At 50.6% G+C, this 13245-nt stretch overlaps 1 protein-coding gene, 1 long non-coding RNA gene and 1 pseudogene across 3 annotated transcripts; 1 reads left to right on the forward strand and 2 right to left on the reverse strand.

The window, feature by feature from the left end:
* The first annotated feature begins 644 nt into the window (after positions 1-644).
* On the forward strand, positions 645-1465 carry LOC100950195 (annotated as a pseudogene). Its single transcript, XR_153305.2, has one exon. The product of XR_153305.2 is annotated as a gamma-aminobutyric acid receptor-associated protein pseudogene (transcript).
* A 1737-nt stretch (positions 1466-3202) lies between these two features.
* Positions 3203-7593, reverse strand: LOC111724192 (protein Daple-like). Its single transcript, XM_023511586.1, has 2 exons — positions 7513-7593; positions 3203-4743 (listed from the first exon to the last, which is right to left on the reverse strand). Exons 1-2 carry the CDS (start codon positions 7564-7566, stop codon positions 3730-3732), a joined length of 1068 nt encoding a protein of 355 aa, XP_023367354.1. The 5' UTR covers positions 7567-7593; the 3' UTR covers positions 3203-3729.
* Positions 7594-7660: 67 nt separating this feature from the next.
* LOC111724193 lies at positions 7661-11659 on the reverse strand. Its single transcript, XR_002772533.1, has 3 exons — positions 11598-11659; positions 9167-9235; positions 7661-7802 (listed from the first exon to the last, which is right to left on the reverse strand). It is a non-coding gene; the product is annotated as an uncharacterized LOC111724193 (long non-coding RNA).
* Positions 11660-13245: the final 1586 nt, after the last annotated feature.

Below are 13245 nucleotides of genomic sequence, written 5' to 3' on the forward strand. Positions count from 1 at the left end.
TAGGACCAAAGGCCAGCTAGGGAGGACTGAAGAGTCTGTAAGAGTCTGAGACACGGAGCTGAGCTGGCTGGATGGTTGACTCAGAGTGAGAACAGGTGGCAGAGAGAAGAAACCAGATTCCAGTCCAGACCCACCTATGTGGGGTGGGGGCTGGGAGTCAAGCCCGCAGCTTGCAGGCTTGGAGATGTGCTTGGGAAACAGGGGAGACTTGTCAGGTGGGGTGACCACAGGCCTGACCATCAGGAGGGGCTGGGCTATAGGTCATGTCTGTGGGTGGTCAATGTGCAGGGAGAGAAAGAGGGAAGGGTCAGGCCTGAAGGGCTTTATGAAAGGAAAAGCAATAGCCACGGCTGATTACATAGGCAGCTGTCCACAAAGATCTGTGAAGGAATGAGGCACTGTCCAGTACGGAGAGCTGTCTCCAAGGGAGTCATAGGACAGAGTTCCAGGAAGTGACTGGCCAGGTGTCAAGTCCTGCAAAGGCCACATAGAATGAAGACGGCAGGCGGCCTCTGCTCAGTCCGGCCTAAAGTAGAGTGAATGGCAGTTCCCACTGAGTGGCCAGATACAAGGGCAGATTATAGAGCCTCAGGAAAGACAGGCAAGACGGTGAGTCTTAAAAAAATAAATTTGGGGCCGGGTTACCGCAGCCCAGCCCGGTCCAGCCCGGTTCCCCGGGAGGATGAAGTTTGTGTACAAAGAGGAGCATCCGTTTGAGAAGTGCCACTCTGAGGGCAAGAAGATCCAAAAGAAATACCCGGACCGGGTCCCGGTGATAGTAGAAAAGGCACCCAAAGCTCGGATAGGAGACCTGGACAAAAAGAAATACCTGGTGCCTTCTGATCTCACAGTTGGTCAATTCTACTTCTTGATCCGGAAGCGAATTCATCTCTGAGCTGAGGATGCCTTGTTCTTCTTTGTCAACAATGTCATTCCACCTACCAGTGCCACTATGGGTCAGCTATACCAGGAACACCACGAAGATTTCTTTCTATACATTGCCTACAGTGATGAAAGTGTCTACAGTCTGTGAAGCTGCTGCCTCTGAGGTGGGGGGGGGCTCTCATTCTACAAAGAGAGAGGTGGCCCCTCTTCCTTGACCTCCTCCTCCTTCAGGCTCAAACATCATCTCTTTTCTTCAGGACCTGCACTTCTTCATGTTTGAGGCCTTCTCTCCAGCTTCTCTTAGCAGGAGTAATGGAAGAGATGGTCTCTTATACCTCTCCTTTCTCCTTTCTTCCCCTTTCTCTGCCTGCCTTGCCCACTCTGCTTTTGACTTCTTTATTGTCAATCTCTGTCACATTCAGTGATTGTTTTGGTTTCTGTTCCCTTTCTAACTGCCCAAGGGGCTGAGAACCCTGGCAATCCCTTCCTTTCACTACCTTCTTTTATGGGGGTAGTTGGAAAGGACTGAAATTGTGGGGGGAAGGTAGGAGGCACATCAATAAAGAGGAAACCACCAAAATAAATAAATAAATAAATTTGGTGAGGAAAGGAGACATTGAGATAGTAGGCAGACAGATAAACATCCCAAAACTTTGGTCATGTGTGGATATTTGCCTGCCTTCTTCCATTCACCTGATTTAAACATTCTGTATTTATTAGCTGAGCAGCCTGGGGGAAATCAAAGGGAACCCCTTCAGGCTGAGCCACTGTCACCACACAAGGTGAATCGCATATTGTAATGAGATTTAGTTTTTGCTAACTTAAAAATAAATGCAGGACAGGGTGGTGCCTGTGGCTCAGTGAGTAGGGCGCTGGCCCCATATACCGAGGGTGGCGGGTTCAAACTCAGCCCCGGCCAAAGTGCAACAAAAAAATAGCCGGGCATTGTGGCAGGCGCCTGTAGTCCCAGCTACTTGGGAGGCTGAGGCAAGAGTATTGCCTAAACCCAGGAGTTGGAGGTTGCTGTGAGCTGTGACACCACAGTACTCTACCAAGGGCAACAAAAGTGAGACTGTTTCTAAAACAAACAAACAAAAATTAAATGCAGGATAGACAGGGTGGCTCACACCTGTAATCCTAGCCCTGTGGAAGGCTGAGGCGGGAGGACTGAGACCAGCTTGAACAAGAGGAAGACCCCACCTCTACTCAGAATAGAAAAACTAGCTGGGTGTTATGGAGGGCACCTCTAGTCCCAGCTACTTGGGAGGCTGAGGCAGAGAATCACTTAAGTCCAGGAGTTTGAAGCTGTAGTAAGCTATGATGATGCCACTATACTCTAGACAGGGTGAAAAAAATAAAAACATAAAAATAAAAAGCAACTCTGGGGTAGGGGGAAGCAACGAATAGGAAATCTCTGCACTCCATATTGGTCCCTGGTTGGCTGTGTAGTAGCTTCACTTATGTAGAGCGACTAGCAAGTGGTGGATTCCAATGGTGGCGGAAGAGCCTTAGGGAGCGGAGGCAGAAAGCCCCAAGTCCCCGACAGCCCACTTGATGCCACTACCAGTGTGCAGTGAGGAAAACCAGGACTCGTGTCTCTTCCATTCCATTTATTACAATCCTGTCCTGTGTTCCAGAATGGCTATTTAATATACAACCCAAAACACTCCTAAAATGGATCTTGTTAACATTCAAAAGTCTCCCATTTCTTTCTTAGCATATTAAATCAAAGGGAAAAAAAAATCTTAAAAAAAAATCAATAGGTTTGGTTCAACCCAGGAAAAGCACCTTTACAACAGGAAACTAAATGTGTCAGGAATCTGACCAAACACACAAAGCAGCAGATAAGATTCCTGATAGAAAAGGATGACTCCTAACGGAACATAAATAGATCCCCCAAAGTATACATATTTCACATGAGTGTGTACATATATAATATATTAAAAGGAATTTGGTTTCTACCCCCAAAAGTTATTCAGAAATAAATCAACATCCCATCTGAGATCGGGGACATCTGGTGCTGCAGCCAGATGTCCCCTCTGTGCACTACTTGCATGTGCCAAGAGCGGGACTGGACAGGGACTTCTCTCTGTCCTGCTCCCCAGGCCTGGCAGATCCAGTGTTTGTAGAAAAGTGAACCAGGGAATCTAGAAAGAAGGTGCCTGTGTGGCCCCTGGAGCCCATCATGCAGAGCCCAGGAGCCAGCTGGAGGAGGAGAGCAGAAGTCCAAGGCCACCCTGGGCCCCAGGGTAAAGGGAAGTGCTTGGGATTCCAGGAATGGAATAGCCACACTCCTGGTTTTTAACAGCAGGCCTGACTCTGGGGTCTGCCCAAGGCCCTTAAGATCTCTGTAGTAACAGCCTGGGCATCTCCCGGGACAAATGGCTTTTGGAAAAAAAGGGAGTGGGGTTTTCAGGCCCACCAGGGCTTAGTTTTGTGAGCCTGGGATGTGTGTTTGTGTTGTGTGTGTCCTTTAATGGAGGTCAAGACGTTGCAAATGAGTATTCTACCAGGGCACACTTGAATAGTGTCTGCTTTTGGATAAGTCAGTGTTGTCATTGAGTTCTAAGTGGTCCCCATGCCAAAGTGGATTTGTTCAAAAGTATCAGTTGCTGGAAGCTGCAGATACAGAAGCCGCGTTACACACCTGGGAGTGTAATCCTCTTAGGGCTTGGCACAGTGTTTTCATTAACAAAACAAAAAGGGAAATGCTAGGAACCCCCTTCCTCATTCCAAACCCTTTCCTGGCACTGCAGGTGCCAACAGGAGAAAAGGCTGTTGGAATTAGAAGGTGCGCCAGTAGCGGGAAGACTCGGAGCTGCCCATCCACCAGAGTCACAAAAGTCACACGCAGCCATACTCATACCACACTGTCTGCTGGTCCCCTCCTGGCTCCGGGGATGCTGGCGTGCTCTTTGAGCTGCTCCCCCGACTGCAGTCCTCAGGGGCCCGGCTGGTGTGAGAGGCAGAGTCAGGGGACCTACCTGGGCTCTTGGCTGGAAGCCCCTCACTGCAGCTCTGCCCTAGGCCCCCATCTCCCTCTGAGAGACTGAGCCCCACCCGGACAGGGGCAATAGTGGCCACCTCCCCAGAGTGTGGAGGGGTTTTGGCCTTGGTCCTGGCAGCTGGGGCTGCAGCAGGTGAGAAGTGCTGGAGCTGGGAGTTGCTGCCGCTGCCACCACCTGCAGTGGCAATGGCTGGGACGGTGGCAGACTGTTGCAGGGGGACCAGCCTCTCTTCCTTTGGTGGAGCCAGTGAGAAGCGCCTCGTGTCCAGTGGCCGGCTGCGGGGACCCTGAGAGGAACCGCCAGTCTTTCCCACCAATGGGGTCCGTTCCCGGGCCAGGCTGTGGGAGTTGGGGAGTGTGGTGCTTTGCAGGGTGTGGCTGCCTGTTTCTCTGCCACCCGAGACCTCAGGAAGCCCTGGCTTCTGTGGGGACTCCTGTTTGCAGGCCTCTGGCCCGCTGGCTCGGAGGAGGTCAGCTGAGGCCAGGCTGAAGGCCCGGCTCAGGGAAGCACTCCTGCTGGCAGGGGTATGGGAAGCTGGGGTCATTGTGGCCTGCCGGGGTCTGCCCAAAGACAGGCTCTGGGGAGGCTGGGCCTGTCTTGGGGGTACACTGGGTAGGGCCAGGGCCTCGGCCTCAGATGATCTGAAGTTTGGCTTGACACACTGCCCAGGCTTCAGCAACCTCCCCTCAGGGGTGGTGATGGCCATCTTGACGGTGGGGGCTACAAGGCTGGTGGGCATCTTGGCCCCTTCTTTCCTGGTAGATGGTCCTAGCTGGCCTGCAGTGGCTGGGGGATCACTGGCCTTTCGGAAGTATTCACTCAGCAGGTCATCCCGGCAGCTGGGAGTATCCTATGGAGAAGAAGGGAGAAAGGGAGAGGTGGGCTCAGCGCCGCAGCACAGTGGTTACCGTACCAGCCACATACACCGAGGGTGGCGGGTTCGAACCTGGCCCAGGCCCACCAAACAACAATGACAACTACAACAAAAAATAGCCAGGCGTTGTGGCAGGTGCCTGTAGTCCCAGCTACTTGGGAGGCTGAGGCAAGAGAATCGCTGAAGCCCAAGAGTTTGAGGTTGCTGTGAGCTGTGATGCCGTGGCACTCTACCAAAGGTAACATAGTGAGATTCTGTCTCGGGGGGGGGGGGGGGGGGAGAGAAAAGAAAAGAAAAAGAAAAAAGGAGGGATGGGAATGAAGGGGAGATGGAGGCAGTCCTCAGGCCTCCTCACCCAGGACATCCCTGCACAGCCCACACAGCCAGGACTGGACTTTCTGCTCCTGCCTGACTTGAGGATTTCACCTTGGGCCACTGGGAGAAAGAGAAACAAGAGCAGCTCCTTCATATGCCAAGGGACACAAGACTGAGCCCTACCCCGACAGGGGCGATAGTGGCCACCTCCCCAGAGTGCGGGGGTGTTTTCATTTTGGAACAGGTGAGAATTGCTGGCTCATAAAAAGCCAGGACCCTCCCTACCACCCAGGCCTTTCTCCCAGTCCCAGAAAGGGAAGAGAGAGGCAGAATGGGGTGGAGGGAGCGAGAGAGGTGGACGGCCCAAGATGGGAACACCAGGGCTGCACAGGGAAGGGAGGCTCCCAGGCGGTCCAGCCCACCAGTCTGTCCTGTCAAGCTACCACCTGATGCCCTTCTCCTGCCCCGGCAGCAGGCAGCACCATGGAGGCAAAAGCCTGCAAGCCTGCAAGGTAACTGCAGCCTTCTGTAAACGGGGGTTTCTCCTGAGGCCGAGGAAGGCAGATGAGGAAGGGAAATGAGCTCACATGGGACACGAGGGTTGGGGGTGTCAGTCCAGAGCTCAGGAGCTGTCTGCATGTGTCAACAACTCTTGCCCCTCAAAAACAAATGGATGAGGGGCAATCTGCTGTTTTATGCCAATCTGATGCTCCAGAGCTTGGGTGGGTGTTGTTGAGATGTGGGATTGTTCCTATCCACAGGTACCACTTATACCCACACAAGAGCCACGTGTATAACTGCCAAAAACCTCACTTAATTCTTAAAGCAAACTTGCAAGGTTGTTAAAAGGCAAAGACATTGAGGTCATGGGCAGTTCAGCTCCTCTAAGCACACTTCTAGGTCTCTGATACCCATTCTCAGGAGACCACCCTCTGTGGCCACCGAAGGAGCCCCATCCAGGGCAACCACTCCACCCCCAGCACCACTAACATGCAGGAAATGGAGGTAAGGGCTCTCTGGGATGGAAGCTGCCATTGGAACTAGGGTAGGACAGCTAGGTGTGTCGAGCGCTAGGGTCCTGGGGCTACTCTTCCAGGCACAGAGCAGGGCTAGGGCAAGGTGACTTGCTGGGTGCCAAGCATCAGCTTCCAACAGAAACTGCTGCAGCAAGATGGTCTTGGTCTCGTCTAAGCTACAGAGCAGCAGGTAGTGGCTCTGCCCCTTGCTCCCCGAGATCTCCAAAGGGAAGGGAAATTTACAGTGTAGGGCTTATAACTAGAAAGGACTGAGAAGGAAAGCCCTCCAATCACAGGCACCTCTGATTTCTGGAGTGCACTCGTTTAGTCTGTTAGACCAGTGACTCCGAGTGTGGTGCCTCCTCAGCTACAAGAGCATCATCTGGGAATTTATTAAAGTTGGAAAATCCTTGGCAAGACTCACGTTGGACCTACTGAATCAGAAACTCAGGGAGCCAGCCCCTGTGGTCTGGCAAAGGCTAGACCCTTATTACAGGACAGAGAAAAGTCCAACTGCTTTCATTTTAGGGGGAATGAAAGTAAAAACATTGCAAGTATTAAAGATCCTCAAATGATCTCAACCGCAAGACACAGTATACTTCATTCACTCAATAACCCAGCAGCTCAGATGACTGAGATCAGAGCACAACTAAGACGCTTTGCAAAAGCTAAACGAAGATGCTGGACAGGAGGCAGAAGAAGATATGTCAGCAGGTGGTGTCTGGGGTTAGGAGCCACAGAGCAGAGGCCAGCAAACTAGGGCTATGGCCCAATCCAGCTTGCTGCCCACACACACAACCCCTGCGAGCTGAAAGTAGGTTTTACATTTTTAAAGGACTGAAAAATAACTGTTTTTTAAAGAACAGTATTTCAAGACACGTGACAATCATATGAAATTCAAATGTCAGCATCTATAAGTTTTATTGGAGGACAGCTGGGCCTGTCCCTTGGCATATGATAGGTGTCTGCTTTTTCTAAAGTGCTAGAGTTAAGTAGCCACAATGGAAGCTATGTGGCCTTGGAAAGCTTAAAATATGTAACTTACTGGCCATTTCAAGGCCCTTAAAAGTTTGCCAATCCCTGCTAGAGAAGACTCAGGGGTAAGCGAGTACTCAGAGCTCTGCCACAAAACCTTGTGTGAGGTCCTGCCCCTGCAGGTGGGTGCTGGCCAGCTGCTCTGCCAGCTCACTTCCCAGGCATGGAGGAAAGCAGCCTCCAACGTCTGGGAGCTGGCAGCCAGCTGGTGGTGACTGCCAGTGAGTGCTGTTATCCTCCCATGTTCACACCTCTGTGCCTGGGCCTCTCCTCCCCTGACCCATCCCTTTCTAGGACTCCAGTCCCAGGCCAGGGAGAGATTGAAGGGAGGGAAGAGAGACCCACACTCCATGCCCCCTCCATGCCCTGGGCCACTCACAGGGGTTGGGGAGTTCCGGTTGCTTTCCTCTAAGAATTCCTCCAAGGTGACCATCTCACTGCTGGGGGAGGCTGAGCAGGGCCGCACCCCCACATGGGAAGGTGCTGCACCCCTCTTCTGGGCACCCTCCTGGGAGAGAGGCCCGTTCCGAGGTGGGGGGTACTCATGACGGCCAAGGGCGCTGCGTCCTGGGGTGCTGGCATCCCGGGGCAGAGTGGCTGGGTCTCTGCTGGGGATCAGGTCTTCGCTGCTGAAGCTCTCAGACCGGCCATGGAGCTGGTCGGAGGAACCTGGGTCAGAGCAGGTGACACAGAGAAGCACACATCAGTTTCAGCCACGCACCTGCTGGCTTCCAGTGGGCTCCACACTGCCTCTGGCTCACATAGGATAGAAAGAAAACTCCGCCCCCAAATCCGGGGCTCGCTCCTAGTGGGGCACAATTTTGGATGTTAAAGGAACTTTTGGAATTCTTTTGAGGTTCACATTGTCTTTTAAAAACAAAGGAACATGAGATAAAAGTGGAAAGCTGCTAATTGAAGTTATCAATGGCTGTAACACACAGCACTTGTTAGCTCTCACTCAGGTATTAGAAGTCTATTTAGCACCTACTATGTGCCAGGTGCTTTTCTGGGGGCCAGTCGTGGGAAAGCTAATAAAAACATCTTTTTAAGACATTACCCACATTCTTTTTTGAAAAATGCTCAGGGAACATTCGTGAAGACAGACATTATATACCAAACAAACTAAAAATTTTCAAACAATCAAAATCATCCGTATGAGTAGTCTGACCACAGTGGAATGGAACTCCTGTTACTATCCCCATTCTACAGATGATATAACTGAGACTCAGAGGACCTGCTCTCAGAGCTGGTCAATGGGGGAGAAGGGATGTGAACCCTGATCTATTATAACTTCCAAGCCCATGCCTGATACCACATTGTATGGCCTATGAAATCATCATAATGAATTTCAAAGTCTTATTAATTTCAGTATGTTTTCTTTTCTTTCTTTTTTTTCTTGTGATAGAGCCTCAAGCTGTCCCCCGGGGTAGAGTGCTGTGGCATCACAGCTCACAGCAACTTCCAACTCCTGGGCTCAAGTGAGTCTCTTGCCTCTGCCTCCCAAGTAGCTGGGACCACAGGTGCCCGCCATAATGCCCAGCTATTTTTTGGTTGCAGCCGTCATTGTTGTTTGGCGGGTATGGGCTGGATTTGAACCCGCCACCTTAGGTGTATGTGGTTAGCGCCTTAGTCGCTTGAGCCACAGGTGCTGAGCCTTCTTCTTTTTTTTTTTTTTTTTTTTGAGATAGAGTCTTACTATGTCGTTGTCTGTCGATAGAGTGCTGTGGCATCACAGCTCACAGCAACCTCAAACACTTGGGCTCAAGCGATTCTCTTGCCTCAGCCTCCCAAGGAGCTGGGACTACAGGCACCTGCCACAACATCCAGCTATTTTTTGTTGCAGTTGTCATTGTTGGTTAGATGGCCTGGGGCTGAGTTCAAACCCGCCACCTTGGGTGTATGTGGCTGCTGCCATAACCACTGTGCTACGGGCGCTGAGCCAACTTAAGTATGTTTTAAATTATAAGAATACTACACAAGCCCAGAGCCAAACATGCAAATAAAGTTTTAAAAGTCCACAGGTAAAGACTTACCTTTTAGGTTAAGAGGTGAGCTGTTGCTGGATGTATTTCTACTGCTCTCTAAACTACTTGGCCGGGACACTGAAATGAAATGGAAAACATTTAGCTTACAGGGCCACAGACTGGGTATATCCTAGATTAAACCATCTAATCTGAGAACAATTATGTACCAAAGCAATTCCATGCCAACGCTAAGGCCAATGCCCCAAGGAAGGAAGGACTTTGGGGTTCTCTCCATACTTGGATGAGGGAGTTTAGTGCCACCGAGTGCTAGGCACAGTACACAGCACGCTGTCAAAAAATGACAACCTTGGTTATCTATTTTTATTAGGTCTAGGGTTACAGCTTAAAACTATCTCCAGTACGGAGCACAGACAAAAGGGACTGCTCTGGGTAAACTGGAGGTTGGGGTTGGGAGGGGGCCCACTCTTATTATTGCAGAGCTTTCTGGAACACTTGAGAACAGCTCCTGCCAAGGCCATGGGGGACAGAGATGATGGGCTATTCAAGGCGCCTCCTGCACACGTGTATGCATAAGCAAGCACGTGCCTGCACACAGGGAGATGTTGTGTGAGGTGACCCACAGGGAGCAGGCGCTGGGGACCCCAGAAGGAAAAGGGGCATTCCCTTCTCCTGGCTCTTTGCTACTCTTCAGTTTTGTGTCACCTGCCTCAAATCTATACCTGCCCCAAAAGGAAAAGTCAAGGTTTACGGTGACAAATGCCAAGGGAACCCAGCCCTCCTGTCCACTGTGGGTGCTTGCCTAAGTGCGTCTGCGCCTCACTGCCCTCTCTGGGGAAGGCCAGCACCACCCCTGCAAAGGACAAGCCATCCCTTCCAGGGCTCCAGGCCTCCCTTGGGCCTTTCTCCCTGCAGCCTGCCCTGTATCAGAGTATCTTGTGACAGAGACTTTGTTTCAGCCATCCCCAAGTCTCCTTAGCACACAGCAGGTGCTAAGCTCAACAGCTCCAAGACGGCTCGGCACCTGTCGCTCAGTGGTTAGGGCCCTGCCACATGTACCTGACCTGGTGGGGTGGGTTGGAACCTGGCCCAGGCCTGCTAAACAACAACAAAATATACTGGGCGTTGTGGTGGGAGCCTGTAGTCTCAGCTCCTTGGGAGGCTGAGACAAAAGAATCGTTTAAGCCCAAGAGTTCAAGGTTGCTGTGAGCTGTGATGCCACAGCGATCTACTGAGGGCCACACAGTGAAACTCTGTCTCAAAAACAAACAAACAAATAGCCCCGAGAGCCTACAAGACACACCCTGAGGTCATCTGCTTGCTGTTCTCCCAAGGAAACCTCGCCCAAGTTTCCTGGACCCACAGGGTACTGGGTTCCCAAGTGCTGGTGAGCTCTGCAAACAGCAGGCATCTGGAAACACTTGTTAGCAAACACTGTCTGGGGATGAGCCATAATGCACTTGGTGTTCACGAGAAGTGTGAAAACAGAAAGGGAAAGTCTGAGATAAACACATGCACGTCTCTCTTTAAAAAGGAGTAAGTTTCAGTACAAGGAAACTGTTATCAGTCAGGGGGCCCAGAAAGCACCTTTGTTTTTCAAGCACTGCATCACGGATCCCCTTCTATTCTCTTTCTCGATAAAAGAAGTCAGAGGAATCAGAACATTTGTGAAGAAAACCCTTTGGTCAGCTGACCAGTCACAGCCATAGCTATTTGGTGACATATCCAGGACGGAGGCCACAGATTCTGGTTGTTGTCTTAGCCTTCACACCAGGCAGAGGGGCCCCTGTGTCACACTGTCCCATCACGGGGCCGGTCTTTACTCCTGTGAACTACAGGTGTCTTATGTTTGTATGGACACGTGTCCACACTGTGGAACTTTTTAGACAACAGATAGGGCAGAAGAGAACACCGGCTCCTGTGCTTACCGACCACTTCAGAAGCAAGCAGGATTCAACGTAAACTTTGAGAAGTTTTTTTTAGGATTTCCACCCCTCCACCTTTTTAGGGTTGCTTTTCAAAAATTAAAACAAACCAAAACAGCTTTTAATTTTTGAGAAGTCTGGTACCTTCAACTGTTTCCCATTTGTAGAAATTGACAATACGCCTAAATCAAATGACAAGCACTTGTAACAATTTCTAAGACTAAATACAACTCAAGAGCTACTACAGGCAGCTATAACCCAAGTGAGGACAGTGAGAGAGACCTTCCTGGCAAACCTGGATGGGTGCTTGAACGCAAAGGGCAGGGGGTGGTAGTGGTGGTCAGAGCTTCCAGAACTGCAATGATTAGGAGGTAGTGAACTTCCCACCACTGGAGGTAAGGGGAAACCTCATGCTAGGGCCCCTGGGGAGGACATGGAATGGGTTCCCCCTTCCCACTTTCACCTATTTTGCACTGTTCCACACTGGACTTAGACTGAAGAAAATGTACCACTGACAAAATCAAGTGTGAGAACCAGGCTGAAGGGTGCACACTCACCATACTGCCTGTGGCTGAGCTCCAGCTCTAGGAATGGCTCGCAGAGGTTGTCATCTGAATTACAGCCTATGGTGAACACAAAGTTGGTGACACAGGGTTCTAGGACATGCACCATCCACAGAGAAACCCCAGGCCAGCCCCTGGGAATGAGGGAGGGGACTCAGACTGTGCCTTTGGGCCCTGCCTCCCCTATCCCTCTGGGCTTCCCCTGCTGGGACAACCCTAACTCTGCCATCCCATTTAACCTGTGCACTGACCAAGGGGAAGAATAATGGTGAATTCTGGCCTAAGGATAATGCAAGAGGAACTGAATATTTAGTACCCTGGGGAGCCACAGAGCCAGCCATCAAAGACTTTTTAGGGGGTTACATTGTCTTCAGGTAGCAGGAGGAAGGAAAAGAAAGAAAAAGAAGCTGAACTGGAATCTACAAGAAGGACAGGCTGATTCCTTCGAGTTTACTGTGCACTCACCTTTCCCAACCAGACAAAGACTCAGGAATCCCAAGGCCATCAATAAACTGGCCTTTCTGGGAAGACTGGCAGATGTTCCACGCCTCCAGCCTATTAGTTTCTATCCCAGAGCGGACCCTGGGCCCCCTCCAATACAATGATAGGGTCTCCATGGCAAAGACAGTTACAAGCCCACCAGCTATGGATCTCTGGAGCTCCAGGGTCCCCTGTAGCATTGCTTTGTTTTGCTTGTCAAGCCGAGGTTAGGCACACTCGGAGCTCCAAGAGTGGGTGGTACTGCTCTCTCAGACTTCCAGCACCCAGAGCCAATCATTTTTAATTCCTTTAGCTGTTTCTCTGAGTATTTCTCTATTTCTTAAATTACAAGCAGAATGTCTTTTTTCAGTCTTAAGCATTATCTTTGCCTTTCTGTCTGCATATTTTAAATTGCCAAATGCTCTTCTTCCTTCCCACTGCTCCTTTTTATAGCATCCTGCTCTCATTTCACAGTCTCCCTTCTCTGACCATATGAAGGACGGGCGTCTTAAAGGTTTCATCTCTGTGCTTAATGTCTGTTTACTCCAGCTGCCTTTTGCATTAGTTTTGATCTCTGGGGTGAGAGACTCTCCTGAGGTGTCTGGGAATCCTTGAACTTCCATGGTGTCACCTGGCAAGATCTAAGCCATTTTGAGAATCTCTTAAGCTCATGCAATTACTCAAAGAGTGTTTTCATCTCATACTGAAGGGTGTGCACACACATAGCTCTCAGTATGCCGGGAGACAGGGAGTTTGCAAACATTTCACTGCATCCCCTTGTTTCCAGTACAAACACCTGTCTCGACTGTGCCAGTGAACTTCCAGCTCCCAAAGTCCAAGTTGTTCTCTCTAGAGAAAGAAATCTCCAAACTTCTACCAAGGGGGTAAGGACAGGTGCCTGGTTTTAGCCCAAACTCTGCTTCTCAGCCCTAGCTTCACCGAAGCTACTTGGTGTCACTACTTCCTGAATGCTGGTGGTGGGTTCTGATGCTTTTCCCATTAGGACAGGCCTCTAGATGATAACTTATTTGTCCAAAGTCACTCGGCTAGGAGGCAGAACTAAGGTTTGAACCTGTGTCTGTGATGCCAGCATAACCACTCTGCTCACTATCTCTTGGCCTGAGAGGGGGACACATACCCCTGGCCTCAGATAGCCTGGGGT

This window comes from Otolemur garnettii, unplaced genomic scaffold (assembly GCF_000181295.1).
Source record: "Otolemur garnettii isolate 467f Iridium unplaced genomic scaffold, OtoGar3 scaffold00020, whole genome shotgun sequence".
Classification (NCBI taxonomy): domain Eukaryota; kingdom Metazoa; phylum Chordata; class Mammalia; order Primates; family Galagidae; genus Otolemur; species Otolemur garnettii.

Coding starts and splice junctions, on each gene's coding strand:
- LOC111724192 (XM_023511586.1), bottom strand. CDS start 7,566: ATGGTCACCTTGGAGGAATTCTTAGAGGAAAGCAACCGGAACTCCCCA. Junction 4,744..7,512: donor ACCGGAACTCCCCAACCCCT/GTGAGTGGCCCA, acceptor TCTTCTCCATAG/GATACTCCCAGCTGCCGGGA.